The sequence below is a fragment of the Notamacropus eugenii genome, chromosome 1, assembly GCF_028372415.1.
Source record: "Notamacropus eugenii isolate mMacEug1 chromosome 1, mMacEug1.pri_v2, whole genome shotgun sequence".
NCBI lineage: Eukaryota > Metazoa > Chordata > Mammalia > Diprotodontia > Macropodidae > Notamacropus > Notamacropus eugenii.
This window is the reverse complement of record NC_092872.1, coordinates 331,871,972-331,897,933: the sequence shown is the minus strand read 5'-3', so window position 1 is coordinate 331,897,933 and position 25,962 is coordinate 331,871,972. Positions and strand designations below refer to the sequence as shown.

Here is a 25,962-nt window from a genome sequence, read left to right as displayed (position 1 = left end):
GTAAGTAACAATTTATTTAAATGAATTAGCAATTCTGAAAATTTGACATGATTTTGATTCTAATATTGAGAGAAGACATAAATATATTATATCAGTAGTGTATTACAGAGGGGTGATAAATTCATTTTACAAAATTCAGAAAGACAACTGATGATGGTTTGCTTTTATGGGCTATTGTAAATGACCTTAAGGCTAATGAAAGAATTTTATTGTATGCTTGTATGAGTACCCAGACCTTTGGTGAAATGTGTCTTGCAAGGCAATGACGACAAATGGCTACCAAGAGTAAGGCTTTTGGGGACGTTGAGTATGGCTGACTGGTTGAACAGTTATTGGAGATCATTGCTGTTTGTCTCTCACTGATTCCAGTACTACCATTGATTGATGGCTGTTGTCTATGGATGCTAAATGAAAACCTATCCTTCTAACTAGCCAGAACTATGCTAGCTGGAACTGCATGAGGGAAATGCAGTTGATAGGCTGATGTGCAGTCTGTGGGGAGAATGGAGAATAATGAAGGGAAAGAGGACAGTTTCACCCTAAGTACAATCTTTCCTGGAGGGTGGGGGCTTTCTGAATCTGAAGAACAACCTAATATTAGAAAGATTAGAAAGTCTCAACACCAAAAAATGATGCATTTCGTGGCTACAGCAACTTCTGAAACCACCAAAGTATCAAGAAGTTGCAATTTGTGCATTGGGAGAGTTCTCAGGTTGATGACATCATAGATCCTTTGCCAATGGAAATAGTATTATGAGTGTAATACTCACTTTGTGCTACCCCATTCCCTTACCACAAGCTTACTTTTGGATTAGGGCTTCTGGAGGTGACTATCCCTAAATCACAGAACCTTGTAGGTCTGAACTTCTAAAACTATTCTTCATGGGCCCTCCTATTCATGGCTATTCAGTTGACGTAATTAGCTCAAAGCTAAAGACATTTGCTGAAATGGCACAGCATGAAAGTAGTAACAAAATATTTATTCCATAGACCTGGATCAAACTCTCCCACAAATATAGGCAGATTTACTTAGAAAAGTGGACAGAGTTCATAAGCAGAAAGGAATATACATAAGCAGCAACACATGTAGCCAAGACAACTCCCACTCCAGGCACTTCAGGGTCCTCCTTATTACCTTCTCATTTTACGCTGTCATCCTGCATAGACTATCTCTGGTGGACAGGCCATTCTGCTGGACTCCCTGGTCTGCTCTTTTCCACAGACCAACTTGACTCCACAGCTGGACTCTCTGTCTTCTGCTGGGCATGGAAATTCCTACTAGGCAAGTTGCTCAGCTGCAAGATACCATTGCCAGTGATGGAGAGAGAGGAAGAAATTCTCTCCCCTTTCTCTGCACTCTGGAGGAGGTGCAAGGCAAAAGTTAAATGCAATATCTCAACAGTTGAATTCTTTCCTCAGAGCTATCTCTCATCTCTATTGCTAGCTTTTCTGAGCTCTTGTTTTTCTTCAGAGCGGTCCAACTTTATTTTTTATAATGGTCCAACAACTGTGACTGACTCTCTTAGCTAATCACCAGATGTCTCCTATGTTCTTGGGCTTCATTCAAGGGTCAGCACTCTCTTGGGTTGCTTAAGTAACATTTTTTATGCTTCTTAAAAATTTTACACTGGCCAAAGTCTGAAAGGGACACAGCCTTTACAATCTGTGAATGCATCTCAAGGCTTCATGTCCTTTACAATATCATCAGTATTATTAATAAATGTCTAGTAGCCTAGTCTAATTAGATTTGAAAGAGGAACATGAGGAAAAATTCTAAAATGGCCTTGGAATGTATCATTTGCTATAGTAGAAAGTGCCCTGGACTTTGAGTCAGAACATGATTGGACTATGGACAAGGCACTTATTATTTCAAAGCCTCAGTTTCCTTAGCTATAAATTGAGAGGACTGTACTAGAATATTTTATTTTAAATTTTTTAAAATTCATTTTTAATTTTATTAAAGTTTATTAATTAATTAATAATTAAGTTTATTATTAGTTCCATATTATTGGTTGTTATTTTATAAAAATATAAGTATATATACAAATTATAATAATGTAAATTATTGATACTAAAGATAAATATATACAATATTATGTATAAAATTATTAGTTATTATTCATTTTATTATTCATTCCAAAATTTCTTTCTCACTCATTAAGAAAGCAAGAAAAACAAAGCTTGTTACAAATAGATATAGTTAAGCAAAGTACATTCCCACGTTAGCCATGTCAAAAAAAAATACACTTCAGTTTGTACTCTGAGAATATCATCTCTTTATCTAGAAGTAGAGTAGTAGTTATCTAGTAGTTTCTTCATGAGTCCTCTGTAGCTCTGGTTGATTCCATTGTGTTGATCTGAGTCTTTCAAAGTTGTTTGTCCTTTAGGATGTTATTACTGTATAAATTATTCTCCTGGTTCTGATAACTTGACTTTGTACCACTTCCTATGTCTTCCCAGGTTTTTCTGAAACTATCTTGCTCATCATTTCTTAAAGCACAATAGTGTTTTATATGTGTGTGTGTGTGTGTGTGTGTGTGTGTATACATAGATATGCCCACCTCTCTCTCTCATTCTCTCTCTCTCTCTCTCTGTCTCTCTGTCTGTCTCTCTCTGTCTCTCTCTCTCTCTGGCAGGTGGTGTCCCTAGAGTGGGTGGCAGTGCCTTACCTACTCAAACTTTGTCAGTATCCTAGGGATATGTATATGCGTACATGTTTCCATGATACTCCTACTGTGTGCCTCTATAACTGAGCATCTACCATTGTGTTTGTCATTTATACAAAATCAGTCATTGACTCTTAAACATGAAACATTTGGTAAACGAGAAAGTAAAACTAGGAATAATCAAAAATTTACTCATTAGAATGAGGGTGACAAAATAATCCAAATACACCCATATAACTGGATCAATCCTCTGTCATTTAATGGATACTCTCCCAGTTTCCTGTTCTTTGCCACTACAAAAAAAGCTGATACAAATATTTGTATACATATGAGAAATATGAGAAAATTCCCGCTTTTTTGATGTCTTTTGGATAGTAGTTGTATCATTGGATCAAAGGTTATCTACACTGTATTGACTTTTTGGACATAGTTCGAACTTTCTTTTTAGAATGACTATACAAATTCATAGCTCCTCCAATGGTATGTTAATGTGAATTCCTGTTTCCCCTGCATATGTAGTTTCCCGGACATATGTAGTTTTCCTTTTTTGTCACCTTTACTAATCTGATGACTAAGGTGGCTCCTTAGAATTGTTTTAATTTGCAGTTATAATAATTCCCTAATTGTGATCTGGAACATTTTCACATGGTCGTTGATGGCTTGTATTCTATGTGTTCGTAACCTTTGACTATTAATCATTTAGGCAGTGGCTCTTAGTTTTAGATAAATTTAAATCAATTATATCTTAGAAATGATACCATTACTAGATAAATTTTCTACATTTTCCCCCAGTTAACTTTTTACCTTCTTATTTTGACAATATTGTTTTTATCTAAAAATGTTTTACCTTTATGTTAATAGAAAATTGTTAATTTCCCTCCACCTCCATGATTCTATCCTTGTTTCATTGTGAACTCTTTCCCTTTTCATAGATATGAAAATAAATTTCTTCCTTCTTCCTCTGATTTATGTGATTTTTAAACCAGTGCCAGATCATTTGGTTTATTACTATTTTGCAGTATAGTTTGAAATCTGTACTGCTAAGCTTTCTCATTTTTTTTTCATATTTCCCTTGAGATTTTTGAGGTTCCTCCAGATAAATTTATAAATTATTTTTTAGCTCTACGAAGCAATCCTTTGGTAGTTTGATTGGTAGTACTGTCATGTTTATTATAGTGGCTTGACCTGTCCATGAATAATGAATATTTGCAGACTGGTGATGCCAATGGATTCCTTTTCAGGATGTTTTTGAATGCACAAAACAAAACATATAGTATTATAAAGGAAACAAATTTACCAAAATATTGAAAAAAATCACAGACCACAGGTCTAGAATCCCTGGTGTAAAGAGTGTTTTGTACTTGTATTCATATAGTTTCTGTGCGTCTTAGGAGGCAGACTCCTAAATATTTTATACATATGTCTTTTATTTGAATTTTATCAGTAACATACAGAAATGTTGATGTTTTATGGTAATTTATTATGTATCCTGTAACTCTGCTGAAGTTAATCTGTTTCAATTAATTTTTAGTTGATTCTCTATATTCTTTAAGTAAACAAAAAAGCAAAAAGTGGTAATTTCATTTTCTCTGCGTCCATACTTGTCCCTCTTGTCTTGTTTTATTATCTTATTTCAATAGCTAGCATTTGTAGCACTACACTAAATAGCAGTGGTAACAATGGATAGCTTTGTTTCACTTATGATCTTATTGGAAAGCCTCTAGTTTTCCCCTACTATATGTAATGCTGACTCTTGGTTTTAGATAAATATTATTCCTATGGTTTTTACTGTTTTTTTTAAAACAAATGAATATTATATTTTGTCAAAACCCTTTTTCTTATCTGTTGAAATAATCACATGATTTTTTTGTTCTTGTTATTAATTTAGTCTATTTTGTTTTTAGTTTTTCTAATATTGAACAAACTCTCCATTCTTAGTGCACATCCAACCTGATGATAATGTATAATTTTTTTCACAAGGACTTTTTGCTACAGTCTCTTTACTAACATTATATTTAAAATGTGTGCATTGGCATTCAATTGGTTTATTGGTCTATTGTTTTCTTTCTGTTTTGATTTCCTGCTTTATCAATCAATTAATAAACAATCAGTGAACATTTATTAAGCACCTACTATATGCCAATGGCTGTGCTAAGCCCTGGAAAATAAAAAGAGGCAAAAGAAAGTACCTACCCTTAAGGAAATCCCAATCTAATAGGGGAGATAAGAAATAAACAAGTGTATACAAGCAAGATAGATACAGAGTCTATTAGTAATTAATAGAGAGAAGGCATTAGAATTAAGAAGGGTAGGGAAGAAGCCAGCGTCATTACTTCCAGTGTCATTCTCAACTTATGCCATATATATCCATCAGTTGCCAAATCTTGTCATTTCTCCCTGTATAGTTCCCTTTCACTCTATTTGTGTAATCCTAACCGTAGTCCAGGCTCTGTCATCTCTTGCCTGAACTATCATAATGGCTTTCTAACTGGACTCTTGTCTTCTAGCCTCTTCTAGTCCCAACTGATCTTCCACTCAGCTGCCAAAGTGATTTTTTTGAAGTGTACGTCTGACCTTTCACCCTCCTGTTCCATGAACTCAAGTGGTTTCTTGTTACCTACAGGATCAAGTGTAAGGTCCTCTGTCATTGAAAGCTCTTTCCAACCTGGCTCCTTCTTACCTTTCCAGTCTTTTAAATACTTTATTCCCCATAGTATACTCTATAATCCAGCAACACGGACTTGCAGTTCCGTGAACACAGCATTCCATATCCCATCTTTGTTCCTTTGCATTGTCTACCTTCATACCTACCATGCCTTTCATCCATACCTTTTAGTTTCCTTGACTTCCTTCAAGACTTAACTCATCCCACCTTCTGTGGGAGGCCTTTCCTGTTCCCCTTAGCTGATAATGCTTTCTCCTCCAATATTGTGTTCTATTTACTCTTTAATGGTAAAAATTTACTATTATTCATCTCACTTGATCAAATGAGATAACATGTGAAAAGTGCTTTGTAAAACTTAAGTGCTATATATGTTTGCTATGTATGTAAATAAGCATATATGTATATATAATACAGACACATATAATATATAGCTTGTATATATCTACTTCCTTCCATTACAATGTAAGATTTAGGAAGAGAGGAATTATTTTTGTCTTTCTTTGTATCTCTACCACTTAGCATAATGCCTGGCACATAGCAAGTGCTTAATAAATGCTTTTTGCCTGATTCATTGACTGATTAGGAAGAAGGTGATGCACAATTCACTGTGAGGAATGCATAGTTGTAGGGAATACATAGTCTTGACAATCCAATAATGCAGAGTCCAATAATGCACTAGTGAAAACAATTTAAAAAAAAAATCTGCTTGCCCAGTTGTCCTCCAGAAAATCCAGACCTGTTTTGTATCTTGTAGTTTGTTTTGTGGTTGCTCTCTTTTCCTTATTTGGCTCAGCCACTTTAAGGACATGACCTCCAGAGGCTATGCTCCACTCTCCTCTTTCTCTTGGGAATTAATCCACACAGTTTTGGAACTTTGTCCTGAGACTGAACTGTATTAATGGTTAGGTGAGTGAATGCAAACTCACCTAACACAATGTGTCTGGCCATCTACAGACCATTCTTCACATCTCATCCAGCCATTTTCTAGGAGACATAGGCCTATCTTTCCTATCGTTGCTTTATACTTTTCACCCCTTCCTCCAAATTCCTCCACTTCCCACTTTTTTCTAACTCTTTCTTTGGGTATAATAAATCAGTACTATGATTGTTTCTGAAAATAATGTAACAATAAGTCGACCTGTGACTTCCTAGACCAAAACTCTCTTCCTTCCACTCTCCTCTATGTAGTGGATTGCCCTATTGGGATGTAAACTTTTTGAAGGCAGGGGCTGATGGAACTCATTAGAAAAGACCTTAGTGTTGGAAAAGATGAAAACAAAAGGAAAAGGGGGCAGCAGAGGATGAGATGGATAGATAGTATCATGGAAACAAACATGAACTAGGACATACTTTGAGAGACAGTGGAGGATAGAAGGCCCGACCTGACTGAATGACTGAACAACAATAATAACTGTCTCCCTTTTGTATTTGTATCACCAGTGCCTGGAACATATTAGGCATTTAAGAAATGCTTTTTTCATTCGTTCATTCCTTCCTTGCTGCCTAAATATGTGGCCACGCCTTTCCCATCCTAAAAAAATTCTCACTTATTATTTCCCCCTTACTTTCATAGCTGACGCTGCTCTTGCTTAATTCTACCTATCTGTTTGACCTTTCATTCTCAAACTTCTTTGCTGGATTATCACATATTTCCAATCTCCTTAACTGTGGAAGTATCCCAAGGCTTCACCTCTTTATTCTCTAAATTTTCTCTCTTGGTGACCTAATTAGCTCCCCTGTCATCTCTATAGTTATGATGCCCATATTTATATATCTAGCCCTGCTCTCTTGAGTGACATTCTCCCATCACCAACTGCTTATTTGATGTTTTAAAACATATATCCTGTAGGCTTCTCAAACTCAACATATCCAGAATAGAACTTACTGTCTTTTCCCCCCAAACCATCCTTTTCCGATTTCTATCATGGACACCACCATTCTTCCAGTCACCTAGGTTTTCAGTCTCTGACTTCTCATTATCCTTTATCTTACATGTCTAATCAGCTGCCAAATCTTGCTTCTGCTTTCACAAAATCTCTCACATCTAGCTTTTTCTTTCTACTCACATGCCTATCACAGTATTCCAGGCCTTCATCACTTCGTTTCTGAATTTTTGCAATAGCTCCCTCCTACTTGATCTCCCCAAGCATTTAGCTCAGTGCCTGGCATGTAGTAGGCACTATATAAATGCTTATTCTCTTTCCCTTCCCTTCCTTTCCTTTCCCTTCCCTTCCCTTCTGCAGCTTAAAGTTTTTCCCCACTCTCACTCAACTGCCAAAATGAACTTCCTAAAGTGTAGGTCTGATTGTCATTCTACAATGAAGAAACTGCTGTGGTTCCCTATTACAAATATAATTTATAATTTATGTACGTTGTATTTTATACAAATTTTATACAGATTCAGAAATTATTAAATACAAAAAATCAAGTGCAAACTTACTTGTTTGACATTAAAGGCCCTAGTTGCCTTATAGATCACTTCTCTTCCTGTACTTTATCAGCTAACCATACTGAACCTCTTGCTCTTTCTTCTGCGGAATACTCCACTTTCTGTGTAAGGTACTGCCCCTTTCAATATGTGAACAGTTTGACTGCTAAAAGGGGCAGAGAATGAACATTTGTATAAGGAACATAGATAAAATCCACTTGTGAAGAAACAAATTCTCCTGGAAAAAGTGCTGAGAGATAAGAGACTGTTCTGAAATCTGGGATAGAGAACTGCCCCTTGGAAGAATGTACTGTGAGAGACATATTTAAAGGCAGAGTGATGACTTGAGATATGATTGCTTTGGGGTATTTGGTCCATCAGCTTATTTGTATGTGACTTTTTAGAATTTTGAAGTTTATAGCTGACAGAATTACAAATCAAGTGACTGTTTAGGGACTATATAAAGAGAAAATGAATTTTTTTGAGTTTTAAAAACTGTCACTCTTCACCAGGAAGCACTAAAATAAATTCTGTCCTCATATTTTAACTCAAGAAAGTGTTTACACGTGGATTTTTATCAGTTTAGCTTACAACAGATATTCTTTCTCTGCCCCCTTCGGTGCCCAAACTGTTCACACGTGAAAGGGGGCAGTAATTCTATCATTCTCCATGTCTTTGCACAGTCTGGCCCCCATGCCTGGAATAACATAGAACTTTCAGGTCTGCATATTAACTCAGGTGATCCTTACCACAGCCCCATGAGCTAGGTGCCATTATTACCCCCATCTTGCAGATGAGCAAACCAAGGTTCAGAGAAGTCAAGTGTCTTGTCCAGGATTACACAGCTAATGAGCCATCGAAGGCAGTATATGGAGGAAGAATTCGAAATGAGTTCAGCACACGAGCCACTGGTGCCACCTGGCTGACTTACCTTACCTTACCTCCACCTGTAGAATCTCCCTCTTAGCCGATCCCCCAAGTGGCCAACGCCTTCCCTCCCTGACTCTTTTGTAATTCATTCTTTTATACACCTATATACTGTCTATGGTTTTGTATTCTGTATACGTTACACATGTATGTTATCTTCCCTGACAGAACGACAACTCTTTAAGAACAAAGATCATCTCATGTTTGCCTTTGTACCCCAGCACCCGGCCGGACTCCAGTTTGGTGGAATACTGTGTGATACAGGCTCCTCTCCCGTCAGACTGCTTGGGCGCCGAGGGCTGGACCAGCTCGGGGTAGCCAGCCGCGGGCTGCGCCCCCCCCCCCCCCGGCGCCCTCCCCCCGCCCCGGGCTGCGCCCCCCCCCTCCCCGGCGCCCTCCCCCCGCCCCGGGCTGCGCCCCCCCCCTCCCCGGCGCCCTCCCCCCGCCCCGGGCTGCGCCCCCCCCCCCCCCCGGCGCCCTCCCCCCGCCCCGGGCTGCGCCCCCCCCCCCCCCCCGGCTCCCTCCCCCCGCCCCGGGCTGCGCCCCCCCGCCGCCTCGCCCCTCCTCTCTACGTGGCAGAGGCCGCACCAGCCATGTTGCCTGGTCCTGAGGCTCGGCTCGGCGAGGGGGGCGGGGAGGCCGCGCCGTCTTGGGGGCGGGGCAGCTGGGGGAGGGCTGCGGAGGAGCCTGCGGCAGACGCGAACGGACCTCGAGAGCAGGTAGGAGCCCGTGGCGGGCATCCCGCTCCGCTCACTTAGCGATGGGCGTGTGTCTAGAAGCCGAGCCTGGGCGGGCGGGCGTCGGGGGCGCCCCCGAGCCGGGGCCGGCGGAGCAGCGCGGCGGGGCAGGCCGGGGAGCCGGGGAGGGCCTGGCGGCCGCTGGAAGCTCCTCCTGCCCTGGCTCTCCCACGCCCTCGGGCAGCTCCGCCGGGGCCTGGGGTCCGAGTTTCTGGGAGGCGGCCCCGGGGCGGGCGGCGCGGCCCCGGCCCCAGCCCGGCACGTAGCCGAGCCCGGCGCCCGAGTCCCGTCCCGGCCCGCCCCGGGGCCGCCTAGACTTTGTACCCGGGCGACCTGTCACCTGGAGCCCGGCGAGACCGCGGGCCGGGGGAGGGGGAGCCGGGGGGGAGGCACGGCCCGTCTGCGTCTGAACAGTGCGGGTGGCTCGGTTTCCAAAATAGGGCTAAATTTATGCTGTGCTGTGGAGGGCGTGAAGTGCCTCCCAGCACTTGTGTGAAAGGAGCTGTTTTATGGGAAGCCTAGTAATCCATGACTGAACCAAGAACGATTTGATAGGTCCACCTTTTCCACCGGAATGAGCCCTCCCCTTTGGTTTAGACTAACCGAACGAGAAGGTACTGATTTAAATGCCATACTTGGCAGCTTTCTCTTTGTATTCCATTGTAGAATCTTGGAGCTGTAAGGGATGCTAGGACCCTTAGGAGTTAGTCAGTTGGTTAGTCAACGGACACTTATTAAGCACCTACTGTATGTCCCTTGGTGCTGGAGACCTCCCCCTGAGATTATCCTCAGATTATCTTGTGCGCATCTTGTTATTTAGTTGTGGCCGTGTTGTCTCATATACTAGATTGTGAGCTCCTCATGGGTAGGACATACCTTTCTTTTTGTATCCCTAGCCTTTCCTAGGCTTAATAAATGACCTGCCCACCTTTGTGCCAAGCTCTAAGGATATAGAAAAGGGTAGGGATAGTCCTTGCCCTCAACTAGCTTAAGTTAATGGAAGAAGAAGAAGTAACTGTGCAGTATCTACTTCAAGGTTTAGTGGAAGGTACTTTGGAACTGGGAAGGGCCTGCGGAAGGTGGCCTTTGAGCAGACACTTAAGGAAACCAGAGAAGTTAGCTGGTGGAGGTGAGGAGGGAGAGCACAGAGGACAGCTAATGAGAAGGCTGAATAGGGAGAAGGGAGTGTGGTGGGGAAGGAACAGCAGGAGGGTCACTGTCCCTGCCTCGGAGGAGTGGAGTCTAAAAAGACTGGAAAGGCAGAAAGGGACCACGTTGTGGAGCTTTTTAAAGGCCAAACAGGGATTTTTTATTTGATCCTGGAGGAGACGGACACTGAAGTTCATTGAATAGAGGGGTGATTTGATCAGCTTTTTCAGCTGAGTAGAGGAGATACTAGGGTGGGGAGAGACTTGAAGCTGGAAGACCAACGATTGGAAGGTTATTGCAGTAATCCAGGTGTGAAGAATTGAAGGCTTGCTTCAGGATGGGGGCTGTATGAGTGAAAAAGAGATGTATAGGAGAAATGTGAAGGACAAGGCAGTTGCAGATTGGGTATCTGAGTTGAGTATGAGGGAGGAGTTTAGGACTCACTACAGTTTCATGAGTCTGTGTGCCTGGGAAGATACCCTGGTTAGTAATAGGGAAGTTTGAAAGAGGTGAGAGTTGCTGGGAAAGATGAGTTTTGTTTTGGACATGTTTAGTTTGAAATGGAATGGGACATCCACTTTGAGATGTCCAAGAGGCAGTTGAGGATTGGAACTCTGAGGAGATTAGGGATGGACAAAGAGAAGTGAGAATCATTTGCACTGAGAAGATAATTGGACCTTTGGGAAATAAGATCACCAAGCAAGATAGTATAGAGCAGTTATCTTTAACCTTTTAATCTTTAACCTTTTTCTCATGGACCCTTGGCATTCTGTTGAAATCTATGGACCCCTTGTCAGAATAATGTTTTTAAATGCTTAAAATAAAATTCGTAAGATTACAAAGGAAACCAACAATATTGAGGTCACTTACTCCAGGGTTATACCCCTGGTATAGAGGGAGAAGAGAGCTGGAAGGTGTTTTAGAGATTATCTGGTTCAGTCTTTTCATTTCACAGATAAGGAAACAGGATCAGAAAGTTACAGTGACTTGCCCAAGGTCACATATATTAGAGCAGAACCAGGATTCTAATCCAGTTTATTAGGTTTGGCAACAGACATTTATTAAGGGCTTGCTCCAAGGATACAAAGACAAAAACAAAACAATTCCTGTCTTAGACCTTACCTTACCTGTGACCTTGCCTGTGACAACATGTACCCATGATTCAGGGTGTCTTAAGGATAGAAAAATCTCCCAGTCTGGTTGGGGATGGCATGAGGAGGGCATCAGAGAAAGGCTCTACTGGTAAGCCTGCATTTGAATTGAGCCTTGAAGGAAGATGATGAATTCAGGAAAACCCGAGTTCAAATGCAGCTTCAGACAGTTACTAGCTCTGGGTGATCCTGGACAGGTCATTCTGATTTGCTTCCATTTCCTCATCTGAAAAATGGGGATAACTATAGCCGCTACCTCCCAGGGTTGTTGTGAGAATCAGACAAGATAATAATTGTAAAGTGCTTAGCACAATGCCTAGCACATACTTAGTAAGTGCTATTCAAATGTTAGCTATTTTGATGATGATTCTGAATATCAGAGATGAGGAGTATTAAGTTGTGCAGTGCACAGAGGTGGGAGAATGGGATGGAATGTCAAATTTGGTCATGATATATGAAAGGATGATTTAAAGTAAGGCTGGAAAGATACAGTAGTGTGCTAATAACTTGGGATTGGCAATTTTGATACTGTTTCAACTATGAGAACAATGGTCCTGTCCTTTCTGAGTGAGGCTGCTTCCACTAGGCTGACTTTTATGTCCAGCCTTAACCATTGAAAACATATTGAGCTACTTTCCCCACTTTTAGTTAGTTCTGTCAATTGGTTGCTAGAATTTGTACCATACAGATGTTTTCATGCTTTTGTTGTTGTGTACTAAATTCTGTAGTTTTTAGGAATAGTTATTACTCCAGGGAAATGTGCAAAATGGAAATGTGGCTCTTCAAATATATTACAGTGGATGATGCTGTGGGAAATAGTGGAACAAGATGGGGTTTACTGTACAAAGGAAAGTGTGGTTGAAAATAAAAGAACACCACCAAGAACTGGCTCTTGCTATGAGGCAGCCTAACTAATCCTCAGAAAGAAAAGCTGAGACTTTTAGAGGGATACAGGCTTCTTGAAGCTGGAAGAACAAGAAAATTAGTAAAACGAAACAAGTGCTAACAGTGCTTTGGGAGAAAGAATGCTTGTCATAGGTAAGACAGTTCGAACTCTGGAGTACTAAAGATAGGGAAAAGGTAATTTTTACTGAAGAATTTCCCTTTTTCATTCACGGCTGTGAGAAATAATTCATTCAGGCTTGGGAGGAGTGAAGATACAAGAAATAAGTTTATCATGCCACTGCTGTGGCAAATGTCTTGTTAGATAGACACACCTCTATGGAAACAAAAGCAAGCCTAAATGCCTATGTCCAACCATAAAGTCCTTCCCCAGTTTCTCCCATTGGCTGGGTAATTCCAGTACATCTACTACATAGTTCCCCCTTGATGAGTTTCCCCCCGCCCCCACATGCATTGTATTAACCATTAAAATGAACCTTCAGCCCTCCCAGAGGAGGAGAAGTTAATATTCCTAAGCTTATTATGCATGAGCATTCCAAGCAACACTTAACCTTTATTCTACTTGGCTGATTTCTAGCCTCAAAACAAGATAAAAACCAGCTGGATCCTTGCTTCTGTGTGAGACATAACCCCTTCATTATATTTCCCATTCTGCAAATTGTTACTCTGAATTTGTTGAAACAAATTTCTCCATTATGTCTCTCAATTTCCCTCTTCTTCTGCTAGAAGATAATTTAGTACTAATCTGTGTTGATAGTGTCTTCTGCAATCAATTTATTTTCCTGCATTTGCTGCAAGTCAAAACACTTTTTAGTATGTATGGATCCCCTAGATTTCACAAGTCATATATTACATAATTTCTGTGTAAACAAAAGTTTTAATCATTTATCACAAGGCTTTACCAAAACTGTTTTTAGGAGAAGTCCAGATGAGCCTGTAACATCTATCCATCTTCACAAATATTGTAAAACATTTAGTCACATAAATGTTTTGAGGAATTTTTGCTTTGCAAGGGCCATAAAGTCTTGTCTTCGCTGAGGGAATGGTGAACTCTAATGTTGGTATGTTGGTATATTAAAAAGCAAAATTGTTCCAGAATTACAGAAATTCCCCAGTGGAAATGGAATACCACCATCATGGCCTTATACTATGCCATGTGTCATGCAATCTTAAGAAATTTATCTAAGAGATGGACAAAAAATTTTTTTAGTGGTCTGACCTTGCCTGATTCAAACTCCGTGGAAAAGCAGTTGATGGTAATCAAGGCTAGACTTGAAAAAAATGGGCTGTTTGTCCATATTTTTGAAGATGTAAGAAGTTGTAAGCATAACTTTATAAAAGTATGTATAAAATAATACAAGGTAATTTTGATGGTGGTGGAGAGAGAGGGTGTTGGTTGGTGCTCAGGTTTTAGTGAAACGAGACATTCTAAGAGACAGTGGAGGAGGGAGTGGACAGGCATGGGCGAAGTCAGTGCAAAGGCACAGAGGTGGGTGATAGAATGTCGGGGGGAAGAGTGTCAAGAAGGCCAGTTTAAACTGGACCATTTTTGTTATTGTTTAGTCATTTTTAAGTCATGTCAGGCTCTTCATGACCCCATTTGGAATTTTTCTTGGTAAAGATATTGGAGTAGTTTTACATTTCCTTCTCTAACTCCTTTTACAGATGAGGAAACTGAGGCATACAGGGTTAAGTGACTTGCTCAGGGTAACACAGCTTGTAAGGGCCTGTGGTTAGATTTGAACTCAGGTATTCCATACTCCAGGCCCTGTGCTCTATCCCCTGTGCCACCTAGCTGGATCACAGAGTAAAGAGGAATAATGTATAATTAGACTAGAAAAGTAGGTTTGAGCCAGGCTGTGAAAGTCCTTAAATGCTGGAGATGTTAATATTTGACTTTAGAATAGGAGTTCTTAACTTTTTGACATGGGCCCTTTTGAAAAGCCTACCTTGTGAAGCCTGTTGACCCCATAGCATGATATTTTAAAATACATAAAATAAAGTACATACTATTTCAAAGAAAATCAGTTGTTGAAATATAATTATCAATACATTAAAAAAAAAAGTCCATGGATTCTAGATTAGGGAACCATTGGAGTTTATTGAGTAGAGGAGTGAGATGATGAGACTGTTTATTGAGAGGAGAGAGGCTTGAGTCAGGGAGACCAATCAGAAGGAAAGTTACAACTAAATTTTGATCTTTGACCTATCTCCTAGCCTTTATACTAGCTGTTTACTACACTTAAGCAGAACTTGCTACATGAAATCTTTCCTTATCCTCCCAACTGTTGGTTCCTCTTCACACAAATTTACTTTATATTTGCTTTGCATGTGTATTCTATATAATCACATATTCTTTTCCCCAGTGTAATTTAATGTACAGTGTAAACTCCTTTAGGGAAGGGACTTTACTAATAAAAAAAGAATCTGTTTAGAGGAAACTGTTATGTTAGAATGCAGTCTAGGACTTAGAACAATTTTATTAGTCATTTCAGATGTATATAAATGTCGGAATATTAAAATTTATACCATGAAAAAAATAATCCACCACACTTTTGACTCAGTACTTCAAGAATCTGCAGTTTCATTGTTGTGAGGACTTTCTCCACTGCCACATCCCTGAAATTATTTATCCACTAATCAGTCTTATGGTGAGCTTCTCTGTACTTTGCTAGGGAAACCTTTGGTTAGCAGGCTTATAATTATTAACCTTGCCAGCTTGGTAGTACCTTTCATAGCTTTTGTACCATGGATATCCTATTATCATATAGGATCATAGATAATAGTATCATAGATTTATAGCCAAAAGGAACCTTAGTAGTAATCTAGTGCACAATCCTCATTTTACATAAGAAGAAACTGAGAGGTTAAGTGATTTACACAGCTAGTAAAATCCCAGATCTCCCCTGCCCACAAATCCAGCTGGCATTGAGTCCCCTATATGATGTTGCTTCCACATTATATGTTAAAAAACTATCATTATTTGCAGTATCTTTTGAGCTTTTTAGTAAGCAAAAATTTATTTTCTCTACTTTTCACATTTCTCAGCAGTGAACAAAAAGAAAAAATCAAATCTTTTGACAAATGTGCACATTTAAACAAAACATTCCCTCACGGACCATTTTCAGGAATCAATACAGCATTCTGTACCTTGAGTCTGTTACCTCTCTGTTAGGAGTTGTGTACCGTGCTTTATTATTAGTCCTCTAGTCCTGGGGATGATCATTTGTTCATCAGAGTTCTTAAGTCTTTCCACATTTGTCTTTACAATGTTGTTCTTGCTGCATAAATTGTTCTCCTAGTTCTGCTCATTTCACTGTGCGTCAGTTTGCATAAATCTTCTAGGTTTCTCTGCAACTGTCTCTTCTGTTATATCTTAGAATATAATAGCATTCCATTACATTCATGTACCATAATTTGGTCAGCCAGTTGATAGGCATACCTTTAGGTATCCAGTTTTTTGCCACTACAAAAAGAGTTGTTATAAACGTTTTTTACATATGACTCTTTTTCTTTTTGTTTGATGTCATTTGGGTATAGGATTAGTGGTAGTATTGCTGATTCAAAGGGTATGCACTGTTTATTGACTTTTTGAATATTATTACAAATTTCATTCTAGAGTTCCTGGACTTAGTTGCGTTGATGCAGTGGTGTCAGACTCAAAATAGAAACAGCATGATAAACATGAAATAGGGTCAAACACTGATATAGAAAGCCAAAAATTAAAGCAATCTGTATTGTATTATTTTTTTATTTTGTTAAACCTTTCCCAGTTGCATTTTAATCTGGTTTGGAAAGCAAGTTTGATGCCTCTGCATCAATATACCTGTTTTTCCCTTCCAACATTTGTTGTTTTACTTTTTTGACCACTTTACCAATCTGATAGGTATGAGGTGGAATCTCAGAGTAGCTTTAATTTGCATTTGTCTGATTGTTAGTGACTTGGATCATTTTTTCATGTGGCTATTCGTAGCTTAACTTTCTTCCTTTGAAAACTGACTTTATAATACTTTGACCACAGTAGCTTTCTTTAGAAGGCACTCCACCCATGTATCTCACCGATTTCAAATTATAAGTTCATTTTAATAAGGACTTTGTTTTTTATGTTTAAATAATCTTAAAATTCTGAACTACGTGAATGCTCAAAAATGAGCATTTCCGTATACAAAGCAGAATAGACAAAGCATTGCACATAAAATTGTGAATATCTAATCTGTGCTGCTTGCTTTTTAAAAAAATTATGTAAAAATCAATAGGGAATTTGGGGCATTAAATAGTTATATTAATTTGTTAAGTTTAAGGGGCATGTGTTTTTCCTCCTCATTCATTTTCATTTCATGGCTATTTTTAATTGATAAATTGTTTTTGAAAGCCACACATGTTGTATAATCTGACTTTTAAATAATGCCTGAATTTTATCTTAATTTATTTCCATTTTGTTACAGAAGTAAATAACATTTACAATGACGACCTTCCTGGAATTCATCCAGCAGAATGAAGATCGAGATGGAGTTCGATTCAGTTGGAATGTTTGGCCTTCAAGTCGTCTTGAAGCTACAAGAATGGTTGTTCCTGTGGCATCCCTATTTACGCCTCTGAAAGAGAGACCTGATTTACCTCCAATTCAGTATGAACCTGTCCTCTGCAGCAGATCCACATGTCGGGCAGTTTTGAATCCTTTATGGTAGGTTCTTTTTTTTTTTTTTTTAAAGAAAAAAGCAGTTAATCATGTTTTTTCTATAGTATCTGTTTTTTGAATTACATTAATCACAAAGATCTGTATGTTTTAAAGTTGTTGAAAGCACCATTCTGACTTGAGTAGTTAGTAGTATTATAACACCATACTGGCCACTCATATAGGATGTTGTTGCAATAAACCTAATTATTTGTTGTTAGTTTACTAATTAAGTTTTTCAGGTTCAACCATGAAGCAGCTGATTAAACTCAAAATGCTGCATTTACTATCTTGGTATGACCGTATTGAATGTTGGTATGATCACTATTGTTGTTGTACCAGTGGTTATAGGATTTTGGAGATTCTTATAGCAGCTCAACTTTTAAGTTCTTCTAGATTTAAATCTAAAATTTCTGATCTCTTTCTATTGCAAAATTTTTTTTTGTCATTAAAACAGTTAAAAAATGGTATTTCAGATGCTTTTAGCCCCTTTCAAAGAGCTGAATGATAACCTGCGTGTTTTATTTAACCATAACATATATCAATCAGTTTAATCAAACCATATCATATAGGATATATAAACATTAAAAAAAAAAGATGTTTAAAAAACATGCACAAAAACTTCTGCCCTTGAATGAGTGTTGTATTCTCCTGGGAAGGCTATGTATGCATTTTTTCCATCAACACCACATTTGCTTAAAGCGTTTAAAAATTTGCATTCAGTATTTTGAATCACTTCATTGGTTCTGACCAATCTTTGCCCTTTTGAGGGTAGATTTGATTTTTGAAAGTATCCTGGAATCCTCAGAAGCACATCTAGTGAATAAGGTGGTTAAACAAAGCTGCTGATAATCAGTCTGTCTTCAGTGTTCCAAGGATCCCTTTTTTGAAGTGTTCATTCACTCTCTGGAATAAGATCAGGAGCTTTTTCTTGGATCTTGAGATTAAGTATTTAGACAAAACATTCATTGGGATGAATTTTTTTATGTGTATTAAAAAAAATGTCATTACTTAATTGTCATACTTCATGTTCAGACCTTGATTATAATGTTGTTATATAACTCACTTGGAATTTTAATTAGGTTTCTAAACCCTCCAGGGATTGAAATGTCTGTCCAGACTTAATTACTGTGATTGCTTTTTGCCAAACTATTCTCTTATAGTATGAGACCATAAATGCTACTGGATATTATAATATACCTTTTTCTTAACTTCTTCTGTAGTCAGGGACTCTCTTTCCCCTTCTTGGTAAAAACCATTTCTTTTGTGAAATCATTAATCATAATTTCTTTTTCTTTCTTCTTTAGTTCATTTTTAAGCACTTACTATTTGTAATATACCAGACCCCATGGAGATAACTCATATAAATAAAATTAGCTTGTGAGCTCCTTCAGAACAGGAATCTTTTTGATTCTCAGTGCTTATTTAGCAGTGTCTGGCACATAGTAAGCGCTTAATAAATATATATTGATCGATTGAAATATGATCATCTTTCTCTTTAAGGAGCTAATAGTTGAATGGGGATACTTGGGTATATTACAATTACAAAAATTCAAATTAGAGAGTATGATAAATTCATAAGAAGAGTACAGATGCTAGGAGATCAGTTGAGGGAGAGAGATTAGTTTGGGGGAGAAGGGTGAAGAAGAGGGAAGCCTCCTACGGGAAGCTGGCTACCTCAGGAGCCTCACTGGCAAGTTTGCACCAGCAAATAGAAACGGTGCTGTGGTGGGAAAGAGACAGAAAAGAGGACAGCTCGTTCCAGGCGTATGAAACGAGGAGCTATAAAAACTAGTGCTTTTCACTCACTGATCCTAACAGGTTTTTCTGCCTTCTCTAGGAAAGAGTTCTGTATTTTCACATTTTTTTCTCTTTTGAAGAAGAGTGGAACTCCCCCTTATTTCTCTTTCTTACCCTTTTTTAGCTGGAACTTGTGTTCTTTTTTTCCCACCTGTCTCAGCCTGTTGTGTACAGATTAACTCATTTAAAAAGACTGTCTCCTTTTTGGGATAGAACAGTTTAAACAGAAATGTCTCTGAAAGTTTATTTGTCGCCTTTTGTTTTTATACCACAGTAATTTGTCCTTAACTCCTTATTGAAGCCTTTCTGAGTTGGACACTTTAAAGTCCTTTCAATGTAAAGTCCTGGCCTCGTATTACCTTTTCAGGATTTTTGTTGTTTATTCCTCTCCACGCACGCTGTGATCCATGCAGCTGGCCTACTTACTGTTCTTCATATGTGGTACTCCCATTATCCATGTTAGTACTTTTGTACTAACTGTCCCCCATGCCTGAAGTGCCTTCCTTTCTCACCTTGATATCTTATCATTCCTAATTTCTTCCAAGCTTCAGCTCAAACTCAAGCCTGAGACTTTTCCTGATTTCTCATGCCTACTGTTAGTACCTTCCTCCAAAATCAGCTTCTGTTTTGTATGTACCTAAATATGCAGAGGTTCCCAAAGTGAGTGATACTGCCCCCTGCGATGCAGGAATGATCCAGGGGGGTGGTAGTAGCCTCGGGTGCATTTTAGGGTGTTGAACAAAAATGAGGGGACAGTGGAAGCATAAGGAAAGAAGAAAAGAGAATTTTGAAAAACTATGCATACATGTTTCATCTGTTTTATTACAGTTAAAATCCTAGTGATTACACAAAATGTAGGTTATAATTAGGAATATGTGTGTGTAACAACTTGTTTACAATACAATACAATATGGATTTCAATGCAGGAAAAACCCCACAAATTTACAATAAATTATTAAATTTGAGATACTTCATTTAGAAAAAATTATGAATGATGCAAATAAAAAGTTAAAGGGTTAAAGAAAGATTTCTTGGGGGGGGGGGTGCTGAGTAAATTTTTTTTTTTTTTTGGAAAGGGGACCATAGGTCAAATAAGTTTGGGAACCTCTTTATTTATGCATGTGTTGTCTCTTCCTGATAAAAGGTAAGTTTCCTCAATGTAGGGACTGTTTTGCATTTGTCTTTGTATCCATAGTACCTGGCATGAGTAAGTACTTAATAAATACTTGTTTATTCATTGATTCCTGTGAACAGGAAGAACTTGTGAACCAATTTAACTGACATAGTAGACTTGTCTCACGAGATACATTGCATTACACAGCTGCATCAGTCATATCCTTATTGAGAAAAGTAAGGTGTTACGTCATCTACAGAAATTTTTAAAAAATTGAAAAGTTGATTTTATAACACTGCTGTAATAGTCAGGAATTTGTTGTTGCTCAGTTATGTCTGACTCTCTTTTGCCCTACGGACCATTTCATGTCAATACTGGCCATGAGATTTTCTTGGCAAAGATACTGGAGTGATTTGCCATTTTCTTCTCCAGTGGATTAAAGCAAACAGAAGTTAAGTGACTTGTCCAAGGTCACATAGCTAGTAAATGTGAGACTGATACGAACTCAGATCTTTTTGACTCCAGGCCCAGCACTGAGCCACCTAGATGCCTCTGAGCCCAAAGCATCTGGGCTTCCAGCTGTGGCTCTACCATTTATTCTCTGCATTGATGTAGCTTCAGTTTTCTAAATCTAAGCTGTAAAATAGGATAGTTGGACTAGATGACTTCTAAGGGCCCTTCCAACTGTAAATCTGTGATCCACTTACCCTTTTAATTTCATTTGGCATTTGATGTAGAATAGAAGTTACTACATTAGTTTTTCCATTTAAATGAACGGTTTATCATATTAGAGAGATTTGTTGATTTTTATGCTTTATCTCCCTTAGCTGTGGTTCCTTTAGATTCAGTTCAATATGTAATAGCCAGTATTAAGTTTTGGAAAGTATGGTAATTAAAAATATGCCTATATAATTTTATATTTATGTTAATTTATATAAGTTGTTAATATGAGTTGGGCTATTATATGGAATGAGATTTAGGTGCCTACTAGAATATGAAACTAAAGATAAAGACTTATTTTTAAAAAATCATCTTATTTGTTTCTACTGTTTTATTTCTTGAATACAGAAATATTTTTATTCTGATGATTTGAAAAATGCTTTTGAAAATTATAAAAATAATTTTACTAAAGTAAAAATCTGCATAATAAAAGTGAAATATTGTTAAATGACTAATTATATACCATTTCTTATCTTTTTTTCAAAAAATAGTCAAGTAGATTACCGAGCAAAACTGTGGGCTTGCAATTTTTGTTATCAAAGGAATCAGGTAAGAAAATCCATATTTTACAAGATAAATCTATTATTATTTAGCTAATTCAGAATACTTTATGGCAGAATTAATACAGGAATATTTATTTTTAAAAGTAATTAAATGAACAAATATCCTTATTAGCTTAGTTAAAATATCATTTATGAGTCCTTACTATAAGTCATTGTGCTAACCTTTGGGTATGCAAACATAAAGGTGGAAAGTTGGGGATGGTAAAGGCCAGGAATGAGGAGATCTGGGAATGTCCAAAGGAAGCTAGGGCTGGGAAACAATTTCTGCTGAGGGGGAGGGGAACTGAGGTGGGGTGATCTCAGATTACTAGGTTTGGGGCAGGGAGAGTTGCTGGGGAGATCCTAGGATTGTGAGGGTATCTGAAGTGAGAGAGGAGTTGAGAAAGAAACGCTGGCTGGGGAATTGAGAACTTTGAAAGAAGTGGGACCAGAGAGTCAGGAGAACTGAGGTGAAATGTAAGAGGCAGGACATCCCAGGTATTGTAACAGAACTGTGGGTTTGGGACAGGTATAGCTGACTGCCAGAAAGGGAGCTGGTACTAGGAAAAGGGGATGCTTGGGTTTCTGGTAGAGCTGGCCCATACAGGAGAACTCAGAATGTGGGGGTGCAGGGCTGGGAGGTAGGATTCCTGGGTTCCTGTGGTAGAGCAGGGTCTAATAAGGCAGGGGTTTCCTCTTAATTCTTATTCTTTTGGGAAGTATCTGTCATGGGCAGGAGCAGAGTTCCTCAGCTCTGGCGAGTTTTTACACAGAGGCCTGCTAATAAGAGATTTTCTTTTCCTTTCAGTCAACAGCTCATTGGCTGTTGGTATGGTAGTTGTCTAAGTGTTTGAAGGGATTCATGGGAATGAATGTTTAGACTTGTTCTGAGATGGAGTTCTCTGTACCCCAGAGCCCCAGGGGCTCTCCCCTCTTTTGCTGTGCTTTGTGACAGCCCTGAAATCTCTGCCAAACTGGGGAGGGAGAAGGATCCATGAAGGAGAATACTCTTTCCTTCACCTCCCAGAGGGGAAACTGGCCATTCCTACAAGGACCTCCAGAGGGTGCAAAGTACCCAGCCCTGCCCTCAAAGGAATTTCTAGTGGAAAAGAGGAACATGTAACAAATGCATAGAAGAAGTTGAACGGAGTGACAGACTTAGGTTGTGCGGGTCAGGGGAGAATCACCTCTAGCTAAGGAGAAGCTTCTTGGAGGTATATAGGCCATGAGCTGGAACTTTCAAGAAAGAGAAGATTTAAATAGATGAAGACAGATGGAGGGAGTTTCTTCTAGGTGTGGCTTGCTTAAATCTAGGGAGGTGTTCTTTTCTGAGTATCTAAACAATCAGAAAAATACATACTTATCTTTTTAGTTTTGTAATTTTTTTTTTTGGAAAACAGTATTCTAAATTTTACTTTTTTCCTCTCTATAGTTTCCACCTACATATGCTGGCATATCTGAACTCAATCAGCCTGCTGAACTTTTACCTCAATTTTCAAGCATTGAATATGTAGTACTGGTAAGGCCATCAGGACGCGTCTTTAAAGATCCTTATAGGATCATAAAATTTAGAGATGGAAGGCCAGCCCCGTCATGTTTTCCAGATTCCTCATTTTGCAAATTAGGACCTTGAACCCCATAGTGACTTCACAGAAATTCAAGATCTATAGGGTATATCTAATTTAAACCCTAACTAAACACAAATTTCCTTTACAATAACTACAAAGTAACTGTTAGAATGATTTAATATTTTACTTGGTGAAGACATAATCCTTTTCTCCCCACAAATTGAATTTGTTAATATTTTAGTCAGAACTTTTTAAGGTTAATAATGTAACAAGACAGAATCTATTTTTTGGATTTCTGAAGGTGACCAATAAAGCATTAATAATCTTGATATGATGCTAAGATGTCAGTTCACTCATACTCATAATAAGTGATTTTTAAATGCTGGTTGGCATCTTTAATTTTAGTTAATTAGTTAAATATGACCTAATTAAACTATTTATAAATTGGTCCCATGTAAAACTTGGAAATTTGTAATTTCTATGTATATTTATTTGCCCAAATATTTAAGGCATATAAATAATAATTTTGCTTCTGAGTATTACAGAGAGTTCAAATGGTTGAGTTGAGACTGTTCTATCCTGGAATAATTTTAATACTTTGAAAATAAAGAAGAATGTGTAAATCTGTGCAAAGGGAAAAAAGTATAGTCATTAAAAAAAAAAAGCAACACAACATACTTTCTCTCCCTTATTCTGATCTTTTGTTTTTTTAAAGCGTGGTCCTCAAATGCCTTTGATATTTCTGTATGTGGTGGATACTTGCATGGAAGATGAAGATTTACAAGCCTTGAAAGAATCTATGCAGATGTCACTCAGTCTTTTACCATCTACAGCTTTGGTGGGACTTATTACCTTTGGGAGAATGGTGCAGGTCCATGAACTTGGTTGTGAGGGCATTTCAAAAAGCTATGTCTTCAGAGGAACAAAAGATTTAACTGCAAAACAATTGCAGGTAAGTAGGGAAAAGCAGTAATTCAAAGTGTGCATGTGAACAAAGAGGATCGCTTACTGCAAAATGTTAATGCTTCCTTCAGATAACTTTCCAGAAAAAGGTTTTATAGGGGATGGCTGTTATCATTGTCATTATGATGTAATGAACATTTTAATGTGTGTATTTCCATTCCAGTCTTTTCTCTCCATTTGCATTTTTTCAGTAGTTTCAAAATATTGAAGTTTAGTAAATTAAGTTGCTCAGTATTTTAAATTTGCTGTTGCAGTATTTTATGTTTTTAAATTTTCAGTTTAGAATGAAAATCAGATGTTAGAGTCTAATATTTCAAACTTCAAAATTTTGATCAGACAGCAGTGATTATTATTTAATAATATAAATCAATAATGTAATAAATGATAATAACCTACTACTGTGCTGTTGGCTTATTTCACTAATGAAAGTCAGCATGGCGCAGCGGACAAAGGGCTTGGCCTTGCAGCTAGAAATACTTGGGGCTTAATTCCTGCCTCTTGACACGTTTTAGTTGTGTAACCTCGTACAAATTACTTGACCTGTCAGTGCTACAGGCAACCTGGTAAGGGTCCAAATTCCAGTCCTGCATTGGTAGAGAAAATTTCCTTATTCTTATATCAGAAAGTCACAGGTACAGTCCCTTTTTAAGTCTGTGCTTTCCTTGTGGACAGTCTGATCCTGTGATCAGTATATTAGTTGTCACATGTGTGACTGATATTCTTTCTACAAATAAAGAAGCATACGTTCTGACCACCAATGAAAGGAACTCTACCAGATGATGTTTCTTTAACCAACAGAAAGGTTAATTTTTAGTGTATTTTGACACAACAGATCCTTTCCAAAAAAATCTCAGATAGGCCCCTCATGCAGTACTTTCCTTGAAAATAGTTAAGTAAACCTGTTACTAGTATGATTATAACTAGTGGTACATTGGACTTTCTATCTTTGTAATTTAATGATTGTTAATTAAAGCTTGTAACTTTACTAGCATAGTTTTAGCATTTTATCCTGTATTTGACCCAAGTTTTGTTGTTCCTTGTAGTGTCTGTATCTGTATTATCATTGTGTATATTGTTTTTTTGGCCCTACTTTTTACATTCTGTATTGTCTTCCCATGAGTCTCTAAATGTTTTATAATTTTCATTCCATTTGGCAGAGTAATACTCCATTACATTAATATACCATAATTTTTTCATTCATCAATATTTGGTCACATTTTATTTCCAGATTTTTGCTATCACATAATAGAATTTTTTTCTTGCTATCATACTCTTTGGGGTATAGACATAATACTGAGATCTCTGGGTTAGAGGGTATGAACAAAATACCTTTATTGACATAGTTCCAAATTGTTTTCCAGTATGGTTGAATCAGTTTACAGCTCCTGCAGCAGTAAATTAACATGTCTAGGTGGCATCATGGATAGAGGGCTAGCCTTGGGGTCAGGAGGACCTGAGTTCAAATGCAGCCCAAGATCCTTACTAGCATTGTGACCCTGGGCAAGTCACTTAATCCTGTTTGCCTCAGTTCCTCATCTGTAAAATGAGCTGAGGAAGGAAATAGCAAACCATTCCCGCATTGAAAACCCCAGATGGGGTCATGGAGAGTCAGAAAAGACTGAGATGACTCATCAGTACTACATTTTCTTACAATCACTCCAACATTAAATTGACCAAATGTTAGCATTTCTATTAGCTTGATGCATATGAAATAATAACTTGGGGTCATTTTAACCTCTGTTTTTCTGATTATTATTGGTTTTGAACAATTTTTTTGCATGGCTATTGTTTTCTTTTGAAAACTGCTGATATCCTTGACCACTTGCTTGTCACTTATGTTTATGTGGATTTTTTTATAGATTTTAGGTGTCACTTTTTAAAAAAAAATTATACAATGTCAGGATTTTGTCAGTGATATTTTAATGTAAACTTTCTCCCCAATTTTTGATTCTGA

At 38.1% G+C, this 25,962-nt stretch overlaps 1 protein-coding gene across 2 annotated transcripts in view; it reads left to right on the top strand.

The window, feature by feature from the left end:
- The window catches only part of SEC23A (SEC23 homolog A, COPII coat complex component), an 86,655-nt gene that overhangs the window by 10,125 nt on the left and 50,568 nt on the right, over positions 1–25,962 (top strand). Inside the window, exons 1-5 of one of the 2 annotated variants that reach the window (XM_072629762.1) lie at positions 9,302–9,405; positions 17,072–17,310; positions 21,427–21,484; positions 22,910–22,996; positions 23,761–23,997. In XM_072629762.1, coding sequence (XP_072485863.1) covers positions 17,090–17,310; positions 21,427–21,484; positions 22,910–22,996; positions 23,761–23,997 — 603 coding nt within the window. In that variant the 5' untranslated portion in view covers positions 9,302–9,405; positions 17,072–17,089. Of the gene's footprint in view, positions 1–9,301; positions 9,406–17,071; positions 17,311–21,426; positions 21,485–22,909; positions 22,997–23,760; positions 23,998–25,962 lie in introns of those variants that run through there. The other variant, XM_072629763.1, reaches the window with a different exon arrangement.